Source organism: Corythoichthys intestinalis, chromosome 9 (genome assembly GCF_030265065.1).
Source record: "Corythoichthys intestinalis isolate RoL2023-P3 chromosome 9, ASM3026506v1, whole genome shotgun sequence".
NCBI classification, from domain to species: Eukaryota; Metazoa; Chordata; class Actinopteri; order Syngnathiformes; family Syngnathidae; genus Corythoichthys; species Corythoichthys intestinalis.
This window is the reverse complement of record NC_080403.1, coordinates 39,861,540-39,880,112: the sequence shown is the minus strand read 5'-3', so window position 1 is coordinate 39,880,112 and position 18,573 is coordinate 39,861,540. Positions and strand designations below refer to the sequence as shown.

Below are 18,573 nucleotides of genomic sequence, written 5' to 3'. Positions count from 1 at the left end.
TCGGGAAAACTGAGCAACGAAGAAACCAGGGATTTTTTCCCCCAAAATAAAAAAAAAACATATATTTTTTTTGTTTTTGTTTTTCTAGTTTTTTTTTCTAGACGTCTCAACGAAGTGCCAATAAAATTAATCAGAACGGCCTGCCTTGTTACTCTTCCAAAATGTCCAATAGATGGCGGTAATGCACCGTAATGTGCGTATAATAACCGCCGAATAAACCACGTGAAGAAGAAAAATCAGCACAGCAGTAACTTCCTGGCTGTCGCGGAGATCATTGAAGAATAAGCAGCACGTGGCTAACAAAAACTCGGTTGTTTGTGTTTGTGACTCACCCTCTCAATAATGCCGCTACATCAACTTCCAGGAGAAATCTTGCTCCAAATCTTTGGATACTTAAGCGTGGCTGACAAGCACAGAGTCCGGGCCACTTGCATTCACCTCAAAGAATTTGTTGACTGCGGACTGCTGTGGAAGGACTGGACTCCAGTGCTGAACAGCTTCAAACGTTACAATTGTGACTTCTGGAAGTTACTGCGCCGAAGAAAAATCAGTCAAGTGGTGATGAGAAGCCGCACGGCGAAGGACTGGCAGTTGTTGGCTTGGTATCTCCCTTCTCTGACCACCTTGGTTATGGATGAAACCTCTAACGAAATTTTTGACTCTCTGAAGAACTTCTGCCAACTCAAGCATTTGGCTGTGAGGGGCAGTTGCAGCTATGTTTCGCTTAACGGTTTCACACTTCCACAAGCAGAGAGGTTGACACACCTCAGCATCTGTAATGTCTTTTTTAACACTGGATCCGAACATCTTATTTCTGCTCTCGCAGTCTTCAGAAATCTGAAATCGTTAGTGTGTCATAGCATTGATAAGAATGCTGATTTGTCAAAGGTCATTTACTCAATACTTTGCTGCTTTCCTCAACTGAAGCATCTGTCTTGGAGTTGTAGCCCTACGAAAGGCGCGTTCAGAGTCCCATCACCTTTACCACTAGAGAACCCACACCCACTATCCAGTTTGGAACTAGATGAGTTTCATGATTCACTCTCCCCTGATGTGATGAAACTAATGCCAAACCTGGACTCATTGGTTCTCCGATGTAACAACGATCTGTGCCCAGATTTTTTCAGCAAGAGCCTGCTAATATGGCTGCGCGGCCTCCATCGACTGTCATCCTTGGCCATTAGCTCGGGTCCCCGCGTTTACATATATGCGGACGCCATTCCATCTTCAGTCAGAACTCTTACATTTTGTCATGAAGTAATTAGTTTATTGGATATTGTGTCATTTGCAAGACGACTAACGAATCTCGTCCATCTCCATGTTGACACCCGTTCCTCATATTTGGATGAACTCCCTGCTCATGTCCCCCAACTCTTTCCAAATCTTCAAATTATCAGTATCCGTGGTGAGAATGTGCTGGAAGAGGATTTTTTAGACCTTCACAACATGGCAGACCTGAAGTACGTGGAGATGCTGGATAGCTGGCCTGAATTACCTGAGTTGGCTGCAAAATTCCATGAGCTCACAGACAGCCGGATCCTAATCAGAACCTCACAACAAATAGACAATTTGGACTGTCAGTGTTATAGAAACGGCCTCACATTTCACCGTTTAACATCAAAAAACATCTTTGAATGAACAAATGTGGCGTTATGTGCTTGAAAAAAATAAAGGTGAAATAAGTGAAAACATGTTTTATGTGCTAGTTTCTTCAAATAGTAACTATTTGCTCTGATTACTGCTTTGCACAGTCATAGACTTCGCTATCAGTTGATGAGACGGCTCCTACAGACCTTGCACCACGGCTTCCCGTAGGGGGCCGGGCCAGGCATGAAGAGCGTCGTGAAGCGTCGTTCTAACGCCGGATTTAGGTGGAAACGGAAAAAGGACGAAGGTTTTAGTGCATACAAGCAAGTAGGAGTATCTTAAAAGTGATTTTGTCGAGGATTAAAGGTAATTATAAAATAAAATGGAACCATGCATGCACGTTGAAACATGAAACCGACTAAATGAATAGGAAAAAAAAAGCCAACTTTTTTTTATATTAACGTAAAATGAATGATAACCATGGGTGGGTAGAGTAGCCAAAAATCTTATTTAGGTATGAGTAGCGTTCCTTTAAAATATTACTCAAAAGTAGTCATCAAAAAATGTGCTCAAGTACAAGTAAAGTATTTTGTCAGAATACTCAAGTAATGAGTAACATTGTGAGTACCTGCTGATTTTGATTTAAGCAAAGGGTTTTTTTTCTCAGCATTTTTTAATATGGATTGTTATTATACTGTCCTGTTATTATTATACTGAATTATAACCTATTAAATAACCAGAATTGGTTATAAGCGGAGTTAAAGGGGGGGTGCAGGCCCCTCCTGGTGGCCAAAAAGTGACAGTGCATGTGACTTTTTTTATATATAAAAGTCGTAAAGCAATAAAGCAATCAACAAAAATGAATGAAATGAACAAAGATATTTATATAATGGGTCAAAATTATTTTTTGAAAAGATCACGTGACTAGCACCTTAGACGGTCATTTGCTTTGCATATTATTTAAAAAAAAAAAATAGGGCAATTTTATTTTTCAAAATTTTTTTTCTGTTTGAAAAAAATTTTTTGTATTGCCATCTAGTGTATTTGTTGAGCTTTCAGTAAATGATACTGTAGCCATGCCCAAAGGCATGATGGGAAGTGGAACCATGACTGTGCGTAGTGCTACCAATTGATATATCTTCTCTGTGTTTGGAAATAACATAAGGTGTTAAGAAAAAGATCAATTGCTACCTTGCTTCCTCACATTCCTTCCCATGATATTTGTAATCGTAGGGAGAGGGATTGCAAGGCGTTAGCCAATTAAAATAAGGCTGCAAAAATTCACTGTACTCATTTTACGCTGCCATTTTACGCTACGGCGCCATTACAGATTGAGCGCGACAATGCGTGAGTGGGTCGTGCAGCGCATGCATTAAATGCGTTAAATATTGTAACGTGATACATTTTTTAAAAAATTAATTACCGCCATTATCGGTATAAATTTGATAACCCTACCTTAAGCCTAAACTAAAGACTTTGGATGAGTGTAACATATTATGTCTGTAACGTTAAATACAATTAGAAAACAATTTAATTAAAAGTATATATATATATATATATATATATATATTAAAAAAAGGCATGGCCGATATTTTTTTGCCGATTCCGATACTTTGAAAATGACGTGATCGGACCCAATCGATCGGCATCCTGATCGATCGGGACATCTCTAATGACAATATATCACCATTTCGATATTTTGTCACTCCCCTAGTAAATATGTTGATTGAAACAGCATTGGATACACAAGTGCAATAACATTCATGTGATGTACAGCAGGACACTTTAATTATGTATGAATGGCCGTATTTTTTTGTAGATTGTATAATCCTTGACAGTGATGTCAAATTAAAATATACTGTAAAATGATAAGGTAAAAATGACAAAAGTCACATAACTGTAAATAAAGAGATTTTTTTATTCATATTGTTTGGATCAATCAATCTGTAGTCAGAACCACATAAGCTTACATAGCACCCAAGCAAGCCAAAGCTCTGGAAAAGAAATTGCTAAAAGATCACAACATGTTCTCTTACTCGTTTTACATAATCTCACATAAAAGTAAAATGCTCATCTTCCTTGACAGGCAGAAACTAAATATTTAACTGTAATAAGAAGACTACATGGAGAATTTAAAAAATGTTTGCAAACAATCTTACTGTGCATGTAATGTAAAAGATTGTGGACAATCACTATCAGCTCAAATGCTCATCTGGGAATATTTCCATGTTTTCCTCTACCCACATCCTACAGTGTACTTGCAAACATTTAAAAACAAGATGCAGCACAGCAGACAAATCTCCCTGAATTGAGACCAGAGAGGCTAAAATCACAGGAAGGACTACACAGTGTATTTGACCTTATTGCACTGACAAGATTGGCACATTGCATCCCCTTCCTTACAACTATAAATGTAGATTAAACACCTTGCATACTCACGGATGAAAAATCAGAATGTGAAAAAGAGTCAAAGAAGGTGTGATTAAAAACGTAGACCTCCACCACCTCCTACTATTTGGCACTTGAAGCATCCTGTAGATTTGACTTAGTAAGGTAAGGGGATTCTTTTTTTTTTTTTTTTTTAAATCACAAGTGTTTGTGCATGACACAGACCAGGCTGAATTACCATCAGCCTTCATGCCAGTAGAGCCAGCTCTCTCCACAGCAATTTGAGTTACAAATATATATATTCATAAAAACGGCGACAAAACACAGTTCTGTCACATGTTGAGAGTATCACACAGATATAAATTTCCTGTAGATTGGATTGCGACGTTAGCCGGTGATTCGTGCTCATAAAACGGTAAATCACATTAGCATGCACTAGCATAAAACCAGTTTTTGTATTCAAACAGCGATAAAATCACAATTGTGTAAACACAAATGTGAGAAACTCAACTGAGGCATCACAAAGAATTGTAATTCTAGAACTTGTGCATGAATACAGATGTAAAATATCTGCATTTTAAAAAACTTTTAACTTTTTTTAAAAAAATGCACCAAGTTAAAAATGTGTAAATGTGCCCATTTCTAATTGAATGGCTAATGTATATTACACTTTGATTGACAGTAAATAGGTATCTAACCTAGCAAACACCTAGACATGTGCCGATTACCGGTTTCAAGGTATACTGTGGTATGAAAACGTCACCGCAAAAAATTTCTGTCATACCGTCCCTACGGGATTAGCTGTTTCTTAGATCCCAAAAATGCAGGGAGATATCTCTTGCTTGCAGCCGCAAGGCTGAACCCCCTCACCCATCGGTTGTTGCTCAGTGTCAGAGAGCCAGCTGTGCTACACGATGGCTAGAGGAGGTGAAACTCCTAAACTTTTCCCCCCCCATTGAAGAAAACGTAATCACTGATATGGGAATACTTCGGGTACAGAAAAGTTACAGAAAGCAGCGGCTTAGAGGAGGAGAGCCAACCGACATGTAAAACATTTTTGCGGAAGGTGGCTGCTGAGGAGGCAATACCTCCAATATGAGTTCGCATTTATACAAAATTAAAGGTTAGTAAGTTGGTAAGGGCTGTTCTGTCCCTGTACGACCGGTGTCAGAGTTTGGTCCGCATTGCCGGCAGTAATTTGAATTCGTTCCCAGTGGGGGTTAGATTCCCTCAAGGCTGCCCTTTGACACCGATTCTGTTCATAATTTTTATGGACAGACTTTCTAGGCGCAGCTGAAGCATTGAAGGGGTCTGGTTTGATGGCCTCAGTGTTGCATCTCTGCTTTTTGCACATGATGTGGTGCTGTTGGCTTTATTAAGCCGTGACCTCCAACTCTCACTGGAGCGGTTCGCAGCAGAGTGTGAAGCAGTTGGGATTAAGATCAGCACCTCCATATCCGAGACCATGGTCCTCAGCCGTAAAAGGGTGGCGTGCCCTCTCCGGGTAAGGGATGAGATCGTGCCCCAGGTGGAGGAGTTCAAGTATCTTGGGCTCTTGTTCACGACTGAGGGTAGGAGGGACCGGGAGATCGACAGGCGGATCGGTGGAGTGTTTGCACTGATGCGGACTATGCACTGGTCCGTAGTGGTGAAGAAGGAGCTGAGCCAAAAGGTGAAGCTCTTAATTTATCAGTCGATCTATGTTCCTACCCTCACCTATGGTCTAGAGCTGTGGGTCATGACCGAAAGGACAAGATTCCGGATACAAGCGGCCGGAATGAGTTTCTTCCGCAGGGTGTCCGGGTCTCCCTTAGAGATAGGATGAGAAGCTCCATCATTTGGGATGGACTCTATGTCGAGCCGTTACTCCTCCACATTGAGAGGAGCCAGTTCAGGTGGCTCTGGCATCTGGTTCGGATGCCTCCTGGACGCCTCCACGGAGTGGTGTTCCTGGCATATCCCATCAGCGGGAGGCCCCGGAGACGACCCACGACACGCTGGCGAGATCATGTCTCTAAGCTGGCCTGGGAACACCTTGGGGAAGTGGCTGGGGAGAGGGAAGTTTGGGCTTCCCTGCAAAGCTGCTCCCACTGCTACTCGATCCCAGATTAAGCGGCAGATGATGGATGGATGGATATAGGTTAGTAAACATTATCATGACGGTTTCTCACCAGCTACCAGCGCTAACTCCAGCGTGTTTAGTGTGTCTAGCAGTGGTAAAACGTGTTTTTTTTTCTCTTCGGCAACTGTCTGTGTTGAGACAGAGAGTATGTGTATAATGTAGACATGATACGAGTCATACGCACATGCTTTTTATGGAAAATAATTCAATTATTTTTGTTCAGATGGTAATAATGTTGAGCAGTGGCTGTGGGTTTATGTTCAACTAATAGACTGCATTTATTTGAATTTTATTTAGAATATTTCAGTCATTTTTTCTAAAAATTATGTTGGAAAATGAATTTAAAATTTTTTTTAAACCCAGATATCTTAAAGTAACACATTTTAGAGCTGTACTTACTGTGAAACCGTGATATTTTTGCTTAAGGATATCATTCCATCAGAATCTCATACCGGCACATGCCTACAAACACCTTATCCTTTTTTGTGGGATTTACAGTAATTATAGAGTAGAAAAATAAAAGACACTAAAAACCACCATAATTATGACACTCATCAAGATATCTGCGTTTTGAGAGTGCAACGACAAAAACTGTTGAATAATTGTTCGTGGATTAATCACACAGATTGGCCACTCAATTGCCAAATCTGCTCTCCACGCTCCATGCCGTCAAGCTATTTTGACAAGTGAGAACATTTTGGTAAAAAAAAAAAAAAAATCCCACATTCTATACATGGAATTTGTTATTACATAGACCATAGACTCCATCATCAGTTGACAAGACAACTCCCACAGACATTGAGCCACACCTTCCCATAGGGGCCCGACCCAGGCAGAACGTTGAGTTGGCTTTCACTGTGATAAACTCAAACACACACTGTGTTCTAACGCCAGATTAAGGTGGAAATAGGACGAAGGTTTTACTGCATACAAGCAGGCAGGAGTGTCTCAAGAGTGATTTGGTTGAGAATTCAATGTAATTGCGATATTAAAATAGCAATATGCATGCACTTTGAAAGCTTGTGAAAAGAGCAATGGATAAAATTAATGTAACTGGCTTGAAATATTTACGTAAAATAACTGCCCGCTTTTTGCTTTTAACCAAGAATCTAGACTGTTTTACGTTCATATCTATAGAAATTCCGCGATTTAAGCATTTATTTACAAGAATTTTCAACTTAAAAAGCTCTTTGTTTCGTGACGGCCGCCATGTTGGATTACACAATACCGTAACTTTTGCGTGAAATATTTACGTAAAATGAACGATAACTGCCCGCTTTTTCCTTTTAACCAAGAATCTTGACTGTTTTACATTCATATCTATGGAAATTTTGTGATTTAAGCATTTATTTGAAATTTTTAAGAATTTTCAACTTAAAAATGTATTTGTTTTGTGACGGCCACCATGTTGGATTTTGTATCTCTACACAGTAGCGGAATTCAACCTAAAGCATATAGAAAAATGCAAATTTAGCCTTTGTTGAGTAAAATTAAGAGGATTCTGCATGATTTCCTCAAGTATTAAATTTCTGATGTGAAAATTGAGTAATTTATTTGCTGTTGAATTTTTATTAATTAATTTATTTTTCTTAATTTACCCTAATTTTCGCACTATAAGGCGCACCTGACTATAAGTCGCCCCCCCACCAAATTTGGCAGGAAAACGGCATTTGTTCATAGATAAGCCGCACTGGACTATAAGCCGCAGCTGTCCTGTAGTATGTATGTATGTATGTATGTATTATGGGATATTTACACGAAAAGGATATTAACCAGTAATACTTTATTTGACATCAGCGTCATACCAATTACTTTGAACCAATTGGCTGCAAAGCTTCATTGCTTCAAGAAGCTTAATTTGGCCATCACTGTCAAACAGTCAACCTCTGCTGCCACCTGCTGTCGACACTGTTGTTGTCCAACATGCCTCCGAGCATGCATTGCAGCGCTACAGATGTAAATAACAATCAAAATTCATGTCCTGTGCTAATAATTTCTTCAGTTACTGTTCCAGTTGTTTCATTAATAGGTAGTTATGGTATTTGGTAACACTTTATTAGACAGTGGTGCCATAAGACTGTCATAATTATGACATGACACTGTCATGAGTATTTATGAATGCTTATAACAGATGTCATTTAGTGGTATCCGGCAAATTATCTCACTTTTGAATGGATGTAAAAGATCCAAGCTGGACATAAATGGAGTTATTGACATAATTTGCCGAATGTCACTTCACAACTTAAGCATTCAGTAATGCCCATGATACTGTCATAAGTATGAATGACGGTCTTATGACAATGTTATGATGGCGCTTTGTAATAAATTGTTACCTATTAACCCAAATAAATCTTCAAATAAGCCGCACTGGACTATAAGCCGTAGAATTCAAAATGAAGGAAAAAAGTAGCGCCTTATAGTCCGAAAATTACAGTATTTAAGTTGCCATTTTGGGGAAAAACTTACATGCTATGTTAAATATTGCTATTGATCCTGAAAATATAGGTTATTATCTCTGCATTTGGTGATTGTTGTGCATCTAGCGTAAAATTTGAGAATTTTATAGCCATTTCAAGTTTTGTTATAGTTGTATAAAAAAATAATTAATCGGGATTTTATTAGGAAAGACTTTGAATTTTTTAATGTCATTGCTCATGGAGACTCATATATGCCTAAGAGTGGTGCCTGTTGTAGTTTTAGGTCGCTAGCAGCATTGGTTTTGAAAATATTTGAATTTTAAGTTTTCGAAAATAGGCCCCATACGGATCAGCCCCGAGCCCCGTGTCCTGTCAACTCATAGTGAAGTCTATGCCTAGACAAAAAACACCATCGCATACATTTATAATCACACAAACAAGAGGGAGAATTGTATTATTTTGTTGCTTGACAAGATTAAAACTCTAACTAAAAAATATCTCTCTGGATTGATTAAACGCCTTTAGCAAAAAGCCTGAGAGTTTGGACAGGCAAGAAAATCCCTTCAGAAGTAGCAAAAATGTATCTGTAATTATGTGACCACCCAATCCGAGGCTCATGCATGTGGTAGAAAAACACCCATTGTGTGCATTTAGTTGAGCAAGAAAAGGTGTTCAGTCTAACTGAAGAGTTTAATAAAGCAACCGTGGCAGTAGGGCTTGTCATTCTGCTCTTTGAATGTGCCCTTGTTGAGCTGTTTGAGACAGAAAGCGCACACAAAGTGTTCCGGATGAAATTTCTTGCCCATTGCTGTGATGCAGCGGCCTGTGATGGCCTTCTGGCAGCCCGAGCACAGCGAGCCACGCCGTTCGTGGTAGTGGGCCTCGCAGTACGGCTGACCCTCGTGGTCGAAAAAGCTGCCGTTTATGAACGGTGTGAAGCACTCCTATAAAAGAGAAAATTGTACAATGAGGCATAAGCGGATTTTAAGGGGGGGGGCAGGGCCCTCCCTGGTGGCCGAAAAGTGTCATTGCATGAAATTGACTTTCCTATATATATGAAAGTTCTAAAACAATAAAACTGCCACAAAAATGAATGAAATGAACAAAAAAAAAAAAAACATTTTTTTTTATAATGGGTCAAAATTATTTTTCGAACAGATCATGTGACTAGCACCTTAGACGGTCATTTGCTTTGCATATAATTTCCCCAAGGGTGTAGGTTTAGTCTTTATATTAGTAGGGACGATATAACAGCAAAACCTGCATGTACACTTTTTGCTGGGAACGGGACATTAATAAGACCAAACATATTTGGTGAATGGGGGTCAGGGCTACATTTCTCACCAATATGAACCTAATTAATTGATAGGCTAAGTGATGAATGCAAAATAATTCTGTATTGACCTATACTAACTTTCACACTGCAAATTTATAATGTCTTAATCTGATATTTAAAAAAAAAAAAAAAATCTAGTCAAATAATTTTCTCCATCTTTTTTTGAGTGTTAAAAGCTAGTTAACAGATTAATGCGTCAGATTCTTCCACTTACTTTAAGTAAATATTACTATTTGTCCGGATTGAGCCCATACATCAAAAAGTCTGATTTTTCACATAAATCAAGAAAAAAAATCTTTCAAATAATGTTTTGAACAATTTTCTTGAATTAAGAACATTTCTGACAAACAAGTTTTTCTTTTAAGATTAATTATACAAACTTTTTGCTTATAATAAATCTGTTAAGCTTATTTTTCAAATAGCTGTTTTTCTTATTTCAAGAAATCTCAGTAAAATCGACTTGAAGCACTGTAGCAGTAGCAAAATTAGTGGAGTGTTCCACACCGCCACAACATTGACGTCTTTTTACATTACTTAAAGTGGCTGCTGCTGACGGGAAAAAGACTTCTAATATCCCCCCTTTGAAGGGGGCGGGGGAGGCGGCATATTGTATTTCTGTCGGGCTGTGAATGTGTGTGTGTGTGTGTGTGGGGGGGGGGTTTCAAGTCATCAGCCAATCAAACGTGCGTTTGAGGGGAAAAAAATGGACTGGCACATTCAGCGAGTGAAAAGGGTTCAGTGTAAGTCTGAAGATAATGAAAGTACTGTAATCCACTTAATATTGGGAGGGTCATTTACAACATACGGATAGACAATCTAAAAGACCTATATAACTGAAGTCATTATATAATGTAAATAAGGTTTTGGATTGAATGATTTACACACAAATGTCCGATCCATAAATGGCCCCAACACAAAAGGATTGCTTCAATCAAAGAAAACTTTTACAATGAAAAATTAAGTGTTAAAATGCAAATTTTTCAATCTCAAATATTTTTTCGCATTCAAAAACGTTTTCTATGATTTAAATTTTTCTTTTTTTTTGATTGAAGTGATTTTTCTTTTTGAAAATATATATATATTTTTAAGCAACTTATTTTTTTTTGATTGAATAATAAAGACAAGAACGTCCTAGCCAAAATGTGGCCTAAACACAAATCAACATTACTTCAATTAAAAAAGTTGCTTCAATCAAAAAATCTTGACTCCAATAAAAAAAAAAAAAATTTTTTTTTTTTTTAGTTTCAAATTCATTTTTGCATTCAAACACATTTTTTTTTTTTTTTTTTGATTGAAGCGACTTTTTTTGGATTGAAAATATATATTTTGATTGAAGCAACTTTTTTTTTTTTTCTTGAAGCAATTTTTTTTGTGATTGAATAATAAAGACACAAATCTACCTCCATATGGCTCCGCCCAGGGGATACAATTTTTGACTGGAGTAACTACATTGGCACGACACCGGCAGGCGTACCATATTCAATGGTTGATGATCTTGGCGAAAAGTATTGCCTAAGCAGCCTGATTCAGAATTCCCCACAAGAATGATGGGAAACAAAAAACGCTCATTGTCAACTTATTATTATAAATATTCTTGTAAGTTAATTTTATTGCTGACACTGCGTTTCTGGGTCATCAACATGTTGTGCCCCCCCTACCCCAAAAGTCAAACTCCGCCTATGCAATGAGGCGCTGCCATCTGATTATAATTTCATTACAGACAGTCTCACCCTGCAGACGAAGCATTCAGGGTGCCAGAGTGAGTTGAGTGCAGAGATGTAGTTGTCCAGAATGGCCCGGGCACAGCCTCCGCACTTAGGAGCAAACATGTCAAAATAGTCCTTCCTGCAGAACGCCTTTCCATCCTTCTCATGAAACCCTGCACGGAAGCAGTGATTCATGATGACACTTTCATGTTTTTTTAATAACTCCAACCTTAATCTACCCATGCGAGGTATTCGGGGAGTGCTCTCATACCTTCCGGTCCAAAGAAAGCTCCGCACTGGGCACAGAAGAAGTGCTCGGGGTGCCAGGTTTTGTCCAAAGCAGTCACCACTTTCTGTGAGATGACATGAAGCATATAAGGAATTTGCATCCTACAGCCTCACCACTAGAGGGGAGCAAGGTCAAAAAAAGAATAACTACTGTATTCTTTTAGCAAATCAGTGCAAATCCAATTAAACACAATGCAAATTAGATTTGTGTGTATAGACCCGCTAGCCATAACGTAATACACCTTGATAATGGCCACAACATTAAGTATACGTCCACAACTTAACAAGTTCCAATAAAAGAGCTGGGATACTCTAAAATAGTTCCTTTTAAAAGAGAATCCTCAGTTTATATCGACAGTGTCTGAGACAGTACTAGCACTTTATTCACTAATACTACTACTGTGTAATTGGCAATTTGGTTAGTGTGAGTATATATGTACACAAGCACATGCACGCACGCACGGACCCCCAGCCCCCCCTCACACACACATCCTGCACTAATACTACTACTGTGTAATTAGCAACTTGGGAAGTGTGAGTTTATATAGACCCCAATAACATGACGTCACAACTCCGCCCCCCTGACTGGTGTCGCCATATTGTCAGTCAGCTCATCGTGTTTACATATTACCGCTACGTACATTCCTCTTATTACTGCCTGTTTTTCTGCTTGTCTAAGGAATCACCGCCTAGTAAACGAACCCAAAAACCTTCCTGACAATCGTTAACATTAATCAAAATGGTGAAGGCATGTGTGGCGGTTGGTTGAGGTTACAGAGAAGATAAACGGTCATTTTAGTAGTTGCTGCGTGCCCATTGTTAAAAGGGCAAATCTCTAAAGCAGCACGGTTTGTTTATCTCGGTCCATGATGCGTTTGTGTCAACAGCCGTTAGACAGCGGCGAAAACATCAATATGATGCCAACACGATCGCAGACATCATCAGACGGAGACTACAAAGCTCGTCGCCACGGTCTCGCAGCAAGAAGGTGAGCGCAACAACAGGTGTTGTGCCGAAAAATAGCCGCCCTGCGTGAAATGTCCCTCCTGACGAGAGCGCCCACACGGAAACGACTTTCTTGTACCGTGAATATGTATTATTTTACTCTGCTTGAACTAATAAATGTAGTATCTGTGTGATTGTCATTGGGATATGGTCGTGACAACCTGTAGACTAATACATTTCTGTTCAAAGATGGTTATGTGGCCCAGTCCGCGATTTGTTACTAAAATACAGTACTAATATTTTGTGTAATTTAATTATTTAAAACTGATCTTACAGTCGTGAATCCATTACTGTAATGCGTCCATGAAAATATTTAATGTTTTCACGTCAATAAAGCGTTATAAATAAGCGTTCCCGTCAGGGGGGACATTTCACGCGGGGCAGCTATTTTTCGGCACAACAACACCAGCCCGTTGTCGATCAAGTTTCATTTTACAATCGTGACAACGGTGACGCTCAGCTGACCAAATGTCGCTTTATATTCGGGCCCGTGCCAATTTTGGGTACCCGACTCCTCATCGTGACATAAACTGGAGTATGATTGGAAATTTTGTGGTCTCAGGACGAGATCTGACACACCGGACGGGAGGAAACACCGGTTCGAGCATCAAATATGGATCTGGCGACTGGATCGACCGAAGCTTTTCCAAATAACGGCTTTTATGCAACTCATCCAATGAGTTTACAGCTTCTGAAAGCACCGGGGCTTCCATAATTTGCAAGTGAATCCACCTTTAGAAACTACGATCATTGACAATACGGACACACAATGACGGACAACATGGCGGCACAATACAGCCATCACGTGATTGTGTGACGTTGGTGATTGGGGTCTATATGGCGGAAAACACTCAGGTGACTTGAAGTTCCATTCTGAGACCCCCAATTTGGCCAAATTAAAAAATTGTCCTATATGCATGTGTGATACATCATTGGAAAGCTTAAAATCTATTTTCTGCGGGACGAAAAATTTTGAAAAGGAGGGCATTTAAACCCTAACTGGAGGCGAGAGCACGCGAGAGCAGAATTAAAGACGCCTTGATTTTTACGAGATATTATAGTGTACTTACCTTTTTTCTATCCAAAAACTCCATGTAGCATGTATCATCCAGTTTCAAGACTAGGGCTGCAGCTATCGATTATTTTAGTAGTCGATTAATCGATGAACTAGTTTGTCGAATCATCGAGTAATCGGATAAGGAACAATTAAAATTAAACAAGAAACAAGAAAAATTAAAATACCTGAGCTGAGCCTCAAACGGTATAAAAAAAATATTTAAATAAGAATTTATGTACAACAAAAGAACAATTCGCTAGTCCACTAGCTTAAATGCTATAAAACGCAAACTTTTTTTTTTTTTTTTTTTTTTTACAATGCTCTTAACAAATGGTTCAGACACATATTCCCACAAAAACGGCTAAATATATCCATGAACTAAATTACGAATGCATTAAAAACAAAAACATTAGCTCAAACAAAAACTTATGTTGGTTTTAACACGGAGCAGCTGGATTCAGCCATGTGAAATGGGGCCGACCAGAGGGCAGTCTATCCACTCAAATCAATAGACCTGAATGGAAACAATTTCAAAATAAACCATTACAACGCCACAATAATTAAACGAATACTCGAAGCAGCAAAATTGAATTCAAATCTTTTTTTGATCGAATACTCGAGTTACTTGATTAATCATTGCAGCATTAGTCAAGACACAGATGTGCCACAGCCGGACTTTTTGGTGATTTTACGGGTGAAAAACGGTAATGTAACAAGGGTCGTGATGCAGAAATCGCAGACATCAAGGAGTGGTTGAGATGTTCTTTTTCATATATTTACCCTTTTAAACTTTTTTTTTTCTCTATTTTTCTTTGTTTGGATCGATTATTTATCATCTAACATATCGGGGAAAATGCAATACAATTAAGGGATAATTATGAGGTAGATATCCGTGAGCTTTTTACAGACACCATTTTTTTCATTGTGACGTAATTTGTTTAAAAGTTATAAATATATAATACGGCCCTGATTATAAGACGATCCTTTTTCAAGTTTGAAAAAAAGACTTCTTGAATACCAAATTAATTTTTATGAAAATAATTACAGTACATCCGAAACAAATGATTATAACAATATATTTGAGAGAAAAAGCATGTTATTTTGCCTCATTCGAATCTTAATATCTGAACATTTAAATATTTAAACTAAAGTGCAATCACATTCATAAATGAATGGCTTCTGGTTTTTGAAATGTAAATAAACCAATCTATTGTGATAAAACAACAAAATTGCAATAACTGCATTAACCATCAAAGTGAAGTCTAACTGTAACTGTAGTCTTGAAAGAAATCTGAATAAGGAAAAACATTGCAATAAAACAATGCAAACTGGTTAAACTTGAGAGTGGCTGAGAGGTGTCATGACAGAACATCGCTTCAATGATATCTGGTGCCATTTAGCGTCGTGTATGGGTATAATGTCTAGACCGCGAATATGAGACGACCCCCTCTTTTTCAGTCTTATTTCAATCCCAAACTGGTATTTTTAAAAAACTAAATATTAGACATCAATTAATGATTCTAAGCTAAAAATGACAGACAAAGCAATTTCTGCTCTTGCACCCCTCTTTACACCCCCAAACTATTATTATTCCATTTTACCCTGGAGACCCCCTTTTACAGACAACGCGCAACCGCTTTTGTTTCAACCCAGCCATAAAAAGGTAAGTAATTAAATTTATTATTCAAAAAGTCTATCATTTTTAGCTTAGAATCATTAATTGATTTCTAATGTTTGGTTAAAAAAAAAAAAAAAAAATTATAAAATTATTCACGCGCATATTTTAACTACATCACAATGAAAAAATAGTGTCTGTAAATAAGTCACGGATATTTACCTCTTAACTATCGCTTAATTATATATTTTTTTATACTGTCGCATTTTCCCCGACACTTTAGATGATAATTGATCCAAACAAAGAAAAATAGAAAGAAAAAAAAACATTTAAAAGGTTAAATATTTGAACCACAAAATCTCGACTACCCCTTGATGTCTGCGATTTCTGCATCGCGACCCTTGTTACATTACCGTTTTTCACCCGTAAAATCCCCAAAAAGCCCGGCTGTGGCCATTCACAGCTGTGTTTTGACACTCGGTGAGACATGCTACACAGAGTTTTTGGATTGAACTAAGGTAAGTATGCGATAATATCAAGTTAAAATCATGGTGTCTTTAATTATGCTCAGCCCCTCACTACTTGAAATAGCTCCGGGAAGCAATTGTCTTTGAAATTTCTGGACTGACCATGAACACCTAACTGGCTGTGCGCTTTGTTCCATCCTATATCGATTTATTGTACATTCCTAAAGTTCACGCCAGTTGCTCTTGACAGAAGTCAGCTGTAGATGTGTCAAACAACCTCTTAGGCAATGGTGGAAAAATCTCGGGGGTGACTAATGTTGGACATTCCCGGGTTAGAGTCTACAGTACTTCCCCCTCTAGGGACACTGGAACTACAGTATGTGTGTGCATGTGTTATTAATGGAAATAAAGATATGAGTGTGTCTGTCTATACCACACAAGAAGATGCTCATTCAACAAAGGCCATGTTCCATTAGGCTATGAATAAATAACTAAACACTATCCACCCATCTATGGAGTATACTAAGAGATGGTGTGTGTGTTCGCATATGCATTACTAACATCCAGAATGGGTCCATTGCAGTAGTGGCATCGAGGTGAGAAGAGACTGTGATAATCTTTCTCACAATATGGTTGTCCCTCACGCTCAAAGAAGTTCCTGGAGCCTATCTCGTCCTGGCAGTGGGTGCACACAAAATGCTCAGGGTGCCACGTTCTTCCCATGGCAGTCACTACCTGGGGGATTAAACACACAAGGGATTAAATACAAACAAGATTCAAGGGAAAATGCCTGATAAAAAGAAAACATCCATTTAAAAACCAAACAGTGTACAAAATAGGAGTGGGAACCTCTTGATACCTCACGATACGATACGATTTGCGATACACAGCTTACGAAAAACGATCTCATGATATGCCGATACAACGATTATTGATAAATTGGTCAGGCAATCATCCGAAGAAATTCTACAAAACAACTAATAATCCGAAAAACAAACTTCTGTTGTGATTTGGAATGAGTTTATCACTAGTAGACATTCAATCTGTTTGAACTGGGAGGGTGGCAGCGAATGAACATTCGTTCATTTGCTGCCATCCCTCCCACTTCAAACAGATTGAACGTCTATGGGCATCAGTGGCAGCCAATGCCAGGCAACGAGGTCATTTTGGGGCATTTCAGATTATAACCGTGTTGATTTTCAGTCAATTCCTGTTCATTTTGGGAATTTTGAACAATTTTGGGTTACAGAACAGGAAATGACCCAGGAATCTCCCAAATGAATAGGCAGTGACTCAAACTCAACAGTGACCTGTAAATGCCCTATAATGAATGGAAAGTGACCTGTAAATGGCCTGAAAATCGCAAACAGTGACTGTGAATGTTCTGGTTTCGAATGAATGAACGTTTATTCGACCCTCCCAGTCTAAATGGATTGGGCATCGATCGCCATCAATGGTTAGCCTGGTACACCAGACTCAACGCTGTTCCAGCTATTGAGTCTGGCCACCATTCCCACGGAAACAATTTCCAGGGCGGAGCAAGCCACAGCAAACAGACAGCGGAGTGGACCAATCAGCGACGGGCAGACGTGACGTTAGAAAAATGGCGACGGCAGGACGAGGGACTTTGGCGCGGAAGTAAACATACGAAGAGAGCGGAGTTTATTCGACATGGCTAGCGCGAGACAGACTGTTGTCAATGACTCGTTTCGATGTGTTTTTGGTCATTTAAAACTGATTTTACCGTGGATTGGAACATATTCTCGGCTCTGCCGTTCACCATCTGTGTTGCTGAAGAGACGACTTTCGACGCGCAAGAGTGACGTTGCTCGTGAAGAACACGTCACGCAAATAAACGAATCTGATTTGTCGGTTGATTTCATATCTGCTCGAAAAGGCCGTTAATGGGATGGTTCCCAGACTATTTCTCTCAGTGTTTGAAAAATACAGGGAGAATAGTCTGGCAGAGCCAGGCTAATCAATGGTAGCCATAGAGTTAACGAAGACACTATTATTATGGAGGATTTTGGTTGGTTCCTTTTTTTTTTAAACATTGATACCTTTTTAAAACGATTTCTCGATTCTTGGCAGGAGCATATCGATAACCTTATGAGATACAGAGTATCACGATTAGGGTTGTTCCGATCATGTTTTTTTGCTCCCGATCCGATCGTTTTAGTTTGAGTATCTGCCGATCCCGATATTTCCTGATCCGATTGCTTTTTTTTGCTCCCGATTCAATTCCAATTATTCCCGATAATTTTTCCCGATCATATATACATTTTGGCAATGCATTGAGAAAAAAATGAATAAAACTCGGACGAATATATACATTCAACATACAGTACATAAGTACTGTATTTGTTTATTATGACAATAAATCCTCAAGATGGCTTTTACATTATTAACATTCTTTCTGTGAGAGGGATCCACGGATAGAAAGACTTGTGACTTTGTATATTGTAACTAAATATTGCCATCTAGTGTATTTGTTGAGCTTTCAGTAAATGATACTGTAGCCATGCCCAAATGCATGATGGGAAGTGGAACCACGACTGTGCGTAGTGCTACCAATTGATATATCT

At 38.8% G+C, this 18,573-nt stretch overlaps 2 protein-coding genes across 2 annotated transcripts in view; one reads left to right on the top strand and one right to left on the bottom strand.

Moving 5' to 3' along the window:
- The first annotated feature begins 218 nt into the window (after positions 1-218).
- LOC130922047 (uncharacterized) lies at positions 219-1,964 on the top strand. The gene is made up of 2 exons (XM_057846538.1): positions 219-1,673; positions 1,752-1,964. The coding sequence occupies exon 1, from the start codon at positions 343-345 to the stop codon at positions 1,636-1,638; it is 1,296 nt and encodes a 431-aa protein (XP_057702521.1). The 5' UTR covers positions 219-342; the 3' UTR covers positions 1,639-1,673; positions 1,752-1,964.
- Positions 1,965-4,145: 2,181 nt separating this feature from the next.
- The window catches only part of LOC130921440 (paxillin-like), a 97,731-nt gene continuing 83,303 nt past the window's right edge, over positions 4,146-18,573 (bottom strand). Inside the window, exons 8-11 of the mRNA XM_057845328.1 lie at positions 16,550-16,723; positions 11,828-11,909; positions 11,581-11,729; positions 4,146-9,458 (exon numbers count right to left, since the gene is read on the bottom strand). Of these exons, the coding sequence (XP_057701311.1) occupies positions 9,192-9,458; positions 11,581-11,729; positions 11,828-11,909; positions 16,550-16,723 (672 nt within the window). The 3' untranslated portion in view covers positions 4,146-9,191. The remainder of the gene's footprint in view (positions 9,459-11,580; positions 11,730-11,827; positions 11,910-16,549; positions 16,724-18,573) is intronic.